The 10,370-nt window shown below is 42.2% G+C and overlaps 1 protein-coding gene across 2 annotated transcripts in view; it reads left to right on the forward strand.

Moving 5' to 3' along the window:
- Positions 1–9,425, forward strand: part of ASPA (aspartoacylase) — a 30,004-nt gene extending 20,579 nt beyond the window's left edge. For both annotated transcript variants that reach the window (XM_045985998.1, XM_045986000.1), the window contains exons 5-6: positions 4,055–4,164; positions 7,897–9,425. In XM_045985998.1, the coding sequence (XP_045841954.1) occupies positions 4,055–4,164; positions 7,897–8,094 (308 nt within the window). In that variant the 3' untranslated portion in view covers positions 8,095–9,425. The remainder of the gene's footprint in view (positions 1–4,054; positions 4,165–7,896) is intronic.
- Positions 9,426–10,370: the final 945 nt, after the last annotated feature.

A 10,370-nucleotide genomic window follows, 5' to 3' on the forward strand; every position in this document is an offset into this window, starting at 1 on the left:
GGCGGCCGGACTTAGTAATCGGCTCGGGTTCACTTTTGGGAGCTTCTGTTCCCTGAACGCTTTCCGTAGAGTTCCAGAGGACGGGAATGAAAATGGCGGCCTCCCAGTCTCCGGCCCGGAGGAGCCGAGAGCCTGGGGCCCCACTCCTCAGTGCGCCCCCAGAGGACAGCACCCAATCACTCCCGTATCCCCAGCCTCTAGCCGCGCTCCGAGCTCACCCAGCCCGCGACCAGTTCAAGGTAACCCCGAGCACTCTGACACCCCCGATCCTTCTGTGACCTTGCGGGACCTGGGGCCACGCTGACCCCGCGTGGGCTTCACCCTGGTTTAGCCTCTAGAGCAATGTCCCTCAGTGGAACAGACTTTTAAAAGTCCTGATTTTGTGCTCCGTTCCTCCGCCGCTTGCCGGGAGCCGGCCCCTCCCCCCCCCCCCCCCCCCCCCCCGCGGTCTATCTTCCCGTCGTTTTAGATTCACTTCTCTGCCAGTCCTACCTTTCAGAAAGTGGTTGATTTTCTGTTTCTAGAATTGCTGTTCTTCTTCTCTTCGATCTCCCGTTGCATTTGTAGGTGTTTGCAATGTTTAGATAAGCTATTGAGCTGATCTCCTGCTACCTGATGTAGTCTCAACCTGCTACTTCGCCATCTTGACTCCTCCCCCCCCATGACTGTGTTTTTAATTCTTTCAGCCCCAAATAAATGTCTTAGATCAAAAAAAAAAAAAAAAACCCTCTGCCTTCAGCTCAGGTCATGATCCCAGGGTCCTGGGATCAAGGCCCACATCAGACTCTCTGCTTGGCGGGGAGCCTGCTTCCCCCTCTCTCTCTCTGCCTGCCTCTCTGCCTACTTGTGATCTCTCTCTGTCAAATAAATAAATAAAATCTTTTTTTGAAAATTTTTAAACTTTTAAATATTCCTAAAAGAAAGAGAGAGAGAGAGAAAATCCTATGGAAATAATTATTCCAGAAGGCTGAATCGAAATTGTTGTGGAGTTGGTCATTATAGTGACAAGGCTGGAGAATAGTTCAGTGTTGTGGGGGATATAATTCCTTAATGTCAGATTGTGCACCCTACTTCAATCACAGAAATTTCTTTTCTGCTTAGGAATCCTTTGACTCCAAAGTCATAAAGACTGAAAATCAGATTTTACCACCTTTGTCTGAGGACAAGGTCGATAGCATTGAATGGACCTGGTATTGGGAAGGTCACCACTAATTTACAAGAAACCCTTCCAATAATAAGTGTGGGACTACAGTATATTAAGAAATGATGTAGCAGGTAGAAGGCCACAAACCTGAGTGGAGAAACATGGTTTCCAAATCAGAGTCCACAGAATCCTACTCCAGGGGTGGGGGTCTCCTAGCTGCCCAGTAGCTCTGGGACAGTACAGGGACAGTTGCTCCAGAGGAGTTCTACTGCTTTATTGCTCTTCCATGTAACATTTCACTTAAGCAAAAGATTCTAAAGTTCAGAAATGTTAAACCATTATAACTTTTTAGTTTGGTGGATTTTTAACTAACATGGAAAGAGCACAATTACCCAAAGAATGCTGACAAAGAGATAACCACCTAGAGAAAAATCTCTAGAAATGTGCAGAAGAGCTCTGTCCTTGACTCTGTGCTACTCAAAATTATCAGTAAGTTGGATAAAGATATATGTGACATGCTTATATAAATGAAAGGTGGCAGGAAACTTGCAGGAAAATATTCGGGGTCAGGAGGTGGATCCAAAAAGTCCTGACAATCTTTAACAATTGCATGAAGCAAATGCTTTAAGTTAAAGACATTACAGGTACAAAGTTTGCTTTTATGTTTAAAAATAAAAAATCCAGGAGGTGATGGTCTCTCTCCTGCGTTGAATAAACACCACTTGGGGAACTGTGAATAAATTCTGAGTCCATATTAGTGGTTAGCCAAGGAGTAAATTAAGAATGCTAAAAGGTTTGAAAACCAAAATAAGAGTAATCCCTAAGACACACACAAAACTTGAGTTTACAAAGTACCTTCACATAGAACCTCATGAACGTGACCACGTAGGAGTAGTGAATAAGAATATTTAGATCAGGGGCGCCTGGGTGGCTCAGTGGGTTAAGCCTCTGTCTTCAGCTCAGGTCATGATCTCGGGGTCCTGGGATTGAGCCCCACATGGGGCTCTCTGCTCAGCAGGGAGCCTGCTTCCTCCTGTCTCTCTACCTGCCTCTCTGCCTACTTGTGATCTCTCTCTCTCTGTCAAATAAATAAATAAAATCTTTAAAAATATATATATTTAGATCAGCAAAAGAAGAATTTATATTGGCATTTTAGAAGTGTTTTATTGGAAAGCAATTAGACTTGTTTTCTGTGACTGAGGGCAGAGTAGAATTAACAACACTGACCACACTTTGTGAAGCTTTCCGAGCTAGAGTAAGATGACCACCAGTGGGCCAGAAAGAGATGGAGAATACTCAAGCACTGATGAAGTTAGGCATCTGAGGCTCCTTCAGACTCTGAGATTCAAAGTAGCAAAAACATGCTACTTTATTTTTTACCACTTTTTCCTTTACTCCCAATGGACCTTATGCTTTAAAGAGAGGACACCTGGTAAGTTTCCATCTTCCCCTGAAAGGTGGGGTAGATTGTAAAAATGGCCACAAATTCTTTCCTTCTCTGCGTCCATGTTCTTACAATGTGCTGTTTTAGATCCTTCTACCAAGAAATGGAGTCTATTTCCCTACCTCCTGAATCTTACATGTTTTGTGCCACAGAAGAAATTTGAAAGGACTTGCCCTCTGGGGGTTTCTCTCTTGCTCCCCTTGCCAGTATGTGGATCAGCCTGGCCTAGCCTCTTAAATAATGGGAGGTTATGAGGCAGAGGACTCAGACACCCGAGCTCTAGCCAATAGGCCTGTCAGATGCCAGACATGAGAGTAAGACCATCTTAGATCATCCAGCCCCCAGCTGACCTGCTAGCTTACCACAAACACATGAGCAAGCCAGTCAGAAATCAGCAAGCCAGCCCAAACCAGACAAACTGCTCAAACAACCCACAGAGTCATGACTAAATTGAAGGTCCTTGTATGACACCATTGCGTTCGGGGAAGTGTGTTAAGCAGCAAAAACTAACTGATACAGAAGTGATCATAGGTTACCACATTCCAACCCAGGCTTTACTTTCTGCTCTAAAGACAAAAGATTTTTCTTTGAGTTGCAACCATAGTGCACTATGAGCCCTATGTTGGATGAAACTTCATCCTGTTTACTCAAGGTTGCCTGGTATACATGTACACTACTTCTTTTCCAAGTTTCTGGGCTGTTTGATGTTGCTGCATCTTTGGAAGGAGGACCCCACTGTTGGCAGGTTGCCTGTTTCCCTGTGTCTCACAATACTATGTTACAAGAAGGGGCACAATGCTGAAGTCATCTAACCTGCTGGAAGTCCTCCTGAGGTTTTGTGATCATAGAATGTCAAAGCTAGAAGGAACCTCCAAGAGAAGATAATTCAAAATCTTCATTTGACAGGTGAAGAAAGTGAGCCTCAAGAAGTTAAGCATCTTGCAGGGCGCCTGGGTGGCTCAGTGGGTTAAAGCCTCTGCCTTTGGCTCAGGTCATGATCCCGGGGTCCTGGGATCGAGCCCCACATTGGGCTCTCTGCTCTGCAGGGAGCCTGCTTCCTCCTCTCTCTCTGCCTGCCTCTCTGCCTACTTGTGATCTCTGCCTATCAAATAAATAAATAAAATCTTAAAAAAAAAAAAAAGAAGTTAAGCATCTTGCTCAAGATTACACGCTGGATTAAAGCCTGGGTATCTTGACTTCCAACCTAGCCTCTTTTTCTCCCACACTGGCTTCTCAAGTCCTGTTATCTACTTCTATCCATTAGTGTATCTGTGGACAATGTACGAATAGGAGTAATTTGAGAACTTCTTTTGGCCAGATGTTGTTTATGAATATCTTTAACTAAAATGGTATGTTCTTGTAATTGTCTTCATTTTTTGGTGGTTGTTTTTCCCTTAAAGTGTCAACTTCCTTTTTTTTCAAGAGGCAGTTTTAGTCACCAAATATACATATTGTTTTCACCATAGGAAAAGAATTTCCTCCATGTGCTATTGAAGTCTATAAAATAATGGAGAAAGTTGATTATCCCAGGAATGAAAATGGAGATATTGCTGCTATTATCCACCCTAATCTGCAGGTAACATTTGCTGTTTCTTTAAAGTATTCAAAATAATGATGCTCCACCTTCCAATAGAACTTTAGAGTTTATAAACAATTTTACATACATTAGCTCATTTGTGTTCTCAAAAACCCTACAGTATAGGTAAGACATTCAAATCTTCATTCAGTAAATATTTACTGAGTAGATCCATGCTGGCTCTGGGGGTACACAGATACTTTTGTGGTATTTACAAAGCAGATGTACTAAACGCTAAACTGGCTTAGAAATCAAGATAACCAGATGCTATAACAGAATAATGATGTAGGGAGGAAGGGGTCAGGCAAGACCTCTCAGGGAAGGTGAAATTCCTGCCCAAGTGCAATGGGCAGGAATCAGTGTATCTATTTTAACTTAAGAAAACTGAGGTTCACACAGGCTTCCACTTATGGAATGGATAAGTCACAGGGTAAAAGGCAGAACACAGGGAATACGGTCAATGCTATTGTAATAGCGTTGTACTCTGACAGATAGTAGCTACGCTTGGGGTGAGCATAGTATAAACTATGCTGTACACCTAAACTAGTGTAATACTGTGTGTCAACTACATTCAAAAAAAAATTTTTTAAAGAAAACAGAAGCTCAGAAGTTAGATCTTCCCCATAGTCCTGTAGCTATCCATGGCAGATCTAGAACTAATGTTCTTTGCAGTTTGATCACATTGATGCCACCTCCCTGCGCTCCATACTGAATAAGTTAGAGCAAATTCAAATTTCTTCCTTTGCAATGTTTTCGGCCACATTCCTCACTCTCCTCAGAACCCTAGTATCTGTTCCTTGTCTGGCTTGATCAATTATGGCATAGTTAAGGGAGAAGAAAAGGCTCTTGGGAGAGTTTAAAGCTGGGAAAGTCAACAGTAGAAAAAAGGAGGAGCAAAGATTCCAAAAAGCTAAAACATCCATTCCCATTGTGAGTACCCTACTCACCCTTAGACATCAGAGATGGAAGAGACCTGGTGGATTATCTAATCGGGGGCTTTCAGCTCTGGCTACATATTGCCTAGAGAGCCTTTGAAAAATAATGATGCCAGGATCCCACTCAGATAATCTGATCTTATTGGCCTGAGTAATCAAGGTGGAGAACCACTGATCCAAGTTCAGATTCCTATTTAATGACCCTACTACTAGTCATCCAGACTTACAACTTAAAAAAGTAGCCTGCCCAAAAATACAGATAATTGGAACAAATTGTTCTTGGTGCCTTTGTGGGATCCAGGTAGACACCAGAAGGAACCTTGGGCAGTGATTTTAAAAAAAGAAAGATAAAGAGTGAGGGAGAAAGAGGAAGTCCTACAGAAAACAAAAATAGCAAGTCCAGAAACAGAGGCCAAGATGTTGATGTCCTAACTGACTATAACACGGGATTTTTTTAAAGAATTTGTATTTCTCGGGGATCCTTGAATAGTACAAAAATCATCATGGGGAGGCCGAGAAGAACAGTTAACAAACAGGGTTAGTGGTAGGTGTTGAAAGGAAGGTTAGTGTTGTTCTGATGGCTCTGTATTCTACAAGGAAAAGTGATTCATTAGTTATTGCAAAAAATATATTTGAGTGACTAAGCCTATTCTGGGCCCTGAGATTCAAGATAGACAAAGTCCCTCATGGAGCTTCCATACCAATCAGGGGAGAACACACCGTGAATAAGTAAACAATACATAAACCAGTTCATTTCAAATTGTAATGAGTACTATAAAAGAAATAAGCAGAATAATAGAGGCTAGCAGATGGTTCCTATTAGATGAAATGGTCTGAAAGAGTCACCTCTGAGATGATGGCATTGAAGCTGGATACTGGACCACGAGAAGTCAACCACGTGGAGAACAAGTCCAAAGGCCCTGGGGCTGGAAGAAACTTGGAGTGTTTGAGGACCAGCAAGACCAGTGTCAGTGTAGAGCAGGGGGTGAACAGAGAGGACAGTAGGCCCTGGAGCTAGAGACACAGTCCAGGTTTTATGCTAAGAGTGACGGTTCTTAATCAGGATGTTCACTGGAGTGACCTCAAGAATGTACCGCCAAATGCTGGGAGCCCATTACAAAAGCACCAACACAGTGCTTCTCACAGGAGGGGTGCCTGGGTGGCCCAGTCGGTTGAGCGTCTCTGCCTTCGGCTCAGGTCCTGATCTCAGACTTCTGGAATCGAGTCCATGTTAGGATCCCTGCTCAGTTGGAAGTCTGCGTCTCCCTCTGCCTGCTGCTCCCCCGGTGCTTTCTCTCTCTGTCAAATAAATAAATAAAATCTTAAACAAAACAAAACTTAGGCCACAGTAGAATCACCTGAGGAGCTTTGAAAAATCTTGATTCCCAGGTCCCATCCCCGGAGATTCTGATTTAATTCATCAAGGTGGACACCAGATATCAGTTAGGCTCACCAGGTGATTTTCCCATGGCTCCAGTCTGGGTAGCCCTGCCTGACCTTGGCATCACTGCAGGTGTGGCAAAGCGGCTGTGTCACTTGTTCCAGAGGCACATCTCTGGCTGCAAATCACTGGTCCAGAGCAGCTTTTCACACACTGTCCTACAGAGTCACCTGGGGCTTTGAAAAACAAAACCAGCCAACAGGGAACTATAAATAGTGAAGCGAGGGAGGGGTGTGATGGAATCATGCACCTTCGTTCCATATTCTGTGCTTACCTGACTCTCTACTGTGCATATCCCAACTCATAGAACAGTGCATAAAAATGAACAAATTTTACTCTATGTAAATTTTGAAATAAATGTTTTTAAATTAATGGTGCCTGAGCCCCACCCTTGAGATTCTAGTTTCATGTATCTGTGGTGCAGGCAGCCCTTCTACTCATCTATAGTTTTTAAACATCCCAGGTGATTATAATGTGCAGTCGTGGTTGAGAAAATTGCCATAATGCAGTGCTTTCCAAACTTCAATGTTGTGCATGTAAATATCTGGAGATTTGTTAACATGAAGATTTCGATTTAGCAAGTTTGCAGTAGGGAATGAAATTGTGCTTTTCTAATGAACTCTCATGTGCTGCTGGGAAATGTTAGAAATGCAGACTCATGGGCTCTGCCCCAAACCCATAGAATCCAAATCTGCATTTCAACAAAATCCATACACCACCTGCAAATATGTCAAAGTTTGGGAAGAACTGGTTTAGGGTTCCTGTGGTGTTACAGCATTGGGGTTTGAGGGCTCAGAGGTCCAGATCCCTGGTGTGGGACATTTTAGATAACTCAGTTTTTACCATGGAATACACTCACCTTATCCTAGATTTGCCCCAGCCCACCCCCACTGTCTATGCTCGAAGCCCATCCAAGTAAAATCCCTTTGCAGGCAGGCACAATGGTACCATTTTCACATCCCCAGCAGTATAATGCCCAGCACACTGAAGGGTCTTAATGGTATTTCCTAAATTTTGCTGAACAGGTAGAATATACACTTAAAGAGACACGTGTTATTTTTGTCCTTTCATACTCTAATCTCCTTGGCAACAATCAAGACAAACTTGGTATTGAGGCAAACTCTAATTACATGTATCAGTTATAAAAATTAAATGCGAACTCTTAAAACTGCAGCCCAAAGTCATGGTTCGGCCTCAGTTTAGTGAGATCATGGTGTGCTTCCTAACACATCTGTCAGGTATCTCCTTATTTATACAGTGCTGCAATCTGTTAGTTGTCTAGAGCCCGGCTTAAACCTTTAAAAACAAGGGAAAAAACCAAATGTAACTTACATTATTTTCATTATTTCCTGAGAGGATCAAGACTGGAAACCGCTGCACCCTGGGGATCCTGTGTTTTTAACTCTTGACGGACAGATAATTCCATTGGGCGGAAACGATACTGTGTACCCAGTGTTTGTAAATGAGGCTGCGTATTATGAAAAGAGGGAAGCTTTCGCAAAGACAACCAAACTAACACTCAGTGCAAAGAGTATTCGCTCCTCTTTACATTAGGAATCGCTTCTAACCCCCTGTGTACACTATCTCTACTAGTTTGTAAGCTCTTGAAGGGCAGGATCATGCCTTCTTCAGCTTCATAAGCCTAGCACCTAGTCCAGTGCCTTGCACACAGTGGGCATTGAGGCAAGAATTTTCCGAATGAATGAATAAACGATTTAATGAGTATCTTTAAAAGTATCATATTGGATAGGTAGCTTATTCAAAGAGGTGCATTTTTTATTTCTGTATAGCTCCTTATATATTATACTTTGATAGTTTAAGATTCTGAATAAAACCACCTTTAAATTCACATTTCAAAATTGAAATGGATATTATCTAAAAAAAGTTATTAATTTGAGCATAGAATTAAATGTGTTTTCAAGTAATGCATAAATGTTACTAGAAACTAATGGTGCAGACTTGGCTATTTTTAAATTTTTCACATTTGAATTAATGATAATATATTAAGTATCCCATCTGTAAACTTTACCAATAGTTGTGATATCCATAGGAGGTTTTTAATTGCTCTTTTGAAGATGAAATGTGAACAGGAAATGAGGGCTGATTAGAAACTGAATGGACCTCTGTCCACAGAAAGACTGTAACCCACACACAGCATCGCTGCTCTCACATGGTTGCTTGTTCCGTGCTGACCTCCGGGAGCGGGGAGCCTCCTCCAGACATCTCACAAGCGCCTTGGGAAGTTAACATCCCTTCCCAACTTGGGAAAATCTGGAAGAGGCGCAGTCCTCCAACTGTCGCTTCTGTTTGAAGGAATGCACTTGCCTTTGTCCCCAGCCAACATGTGAGGAAGTCTTGGGGCTCCTACAGCATAGGTGGTGAAGACAGAAATAGCAGAGGGCAGGGGACACTGTGGAAATGCGACCCAAACTCATGGCTCTGATCAAATGCGTTCTTTCAAGAAAGCACCCATGACTGAAGTGGGAGATTTTTCTGAAGGAGATTTTTCTCCTCAAAGTTCTCCCTCTCCCTCCAGCCCCTACAAGGAACTGCGCCTGTCTCTTCTCTTAGGCCCCCACGACCAAGTTAATGAGAGTTTTTATCCTATGATTTGGGCCCAAATGAACCCATGTTTATAGTTTCAAATATATGTACCAAAATCATACTAATATTATTGGAAACAAAGATATCTCATTCTTCCAGAGCAAACCCCATTAAGCCAATTTCATTTGCATATTCAGTGTTTTATAAAGTGCAAGTAAACTGTTTCTAAATTTTTCAGCACCAATATTTTTGTACTTTGCCAAAATGATTTTTATTGGAATAAACTCTCTTCCTTCTGAATTCTGAAATAAAAATTCAATTTATCAATAAGCTTTCATACATAACAAGTTTTACCAATCTTCTTTCCCCCACTGTGAAAACGCCTTCTGTTTTATGTCCGAGTCCAATTTTTCTGGGTCAGTTTTTTCCAGATGTAAATGTTGACCAGAGTCCTTTTACTCTTCCATCAAATTTGAGTTACCAGGGCGCCTGGGTGGCTCAGCGGGTTAAAGCCTCTGCCTTCGGCTCAGGTCATGATCCCAGGGTCCTGGGATCGAGCCCCGCATCGGGCTCTCTGCTTGGCTGGGAGCCTGCTTCCTCCTCTCTCTCTCTCTGCCTGCCTCTCTGTCTACTTGCCTACTTGTAATCTCTATCTATCAAATAAATAAATCTTTAAAAAAAAAATTTGAGTTACCTATAAAATTTTACCAATGCAAAAAAAAAAAAAAAATTACCAATGCAAAGTCTTATTTATTCTGACTCAGTATTTACTGAATTCAGAGTTTCTAAATTAAATGTGATTTTTTTAAAAAAATCTAGAGCATAGTGCTGTTTGGTTTTAGCCACTTTCAGTTTTGTTCTATTTTGATTATTTCTAACAGTCTGCGCATTCGGTTTTTGCATTTGTAAAATGGGGGTGATCATAATAGTGTCCCTCTCTTGGAATTGTTATAGAGAATAAGTGGACTGATACAGACAAGTACTTAGCACAGTGCCCAACACAGAATAACAAGTTATTCAAGTTCAAATTCCTAATACAAGAGGCCTTTTATGATTTACTGTTCTCTCCCCCACAACCTCTCTAGATGCTTTGCCTTTCAGGTCCTCTCTGTTCTAGCCCATTTCACATTGTTTTATTCCTATACGCCTTCACACAGACTGGTCCTTCCACTCAGAATTCTCTCCCTCCTTCCTCTACCCCTCACCCTCATTCGGCCCTCGCTCTAGCTAATTCCTCCTCTTCCTTCAAAATGCTCCTTAACTCTCCTTTCATCTTAAAGACTTTT

Source organism: Meles meles, chromosome 18 (genome assembly GCF_922984935.1).
Source record: "Meles meles chromosome 18, mMelMel3.1 paternal haplotype, whole genome shotgun sequence".
Taxonomy (NCBI): Eukaryota; Metazoa; Chordata; class Mammalia; order Carnivora; family Mustelidae; genus Meles; species Meles meles.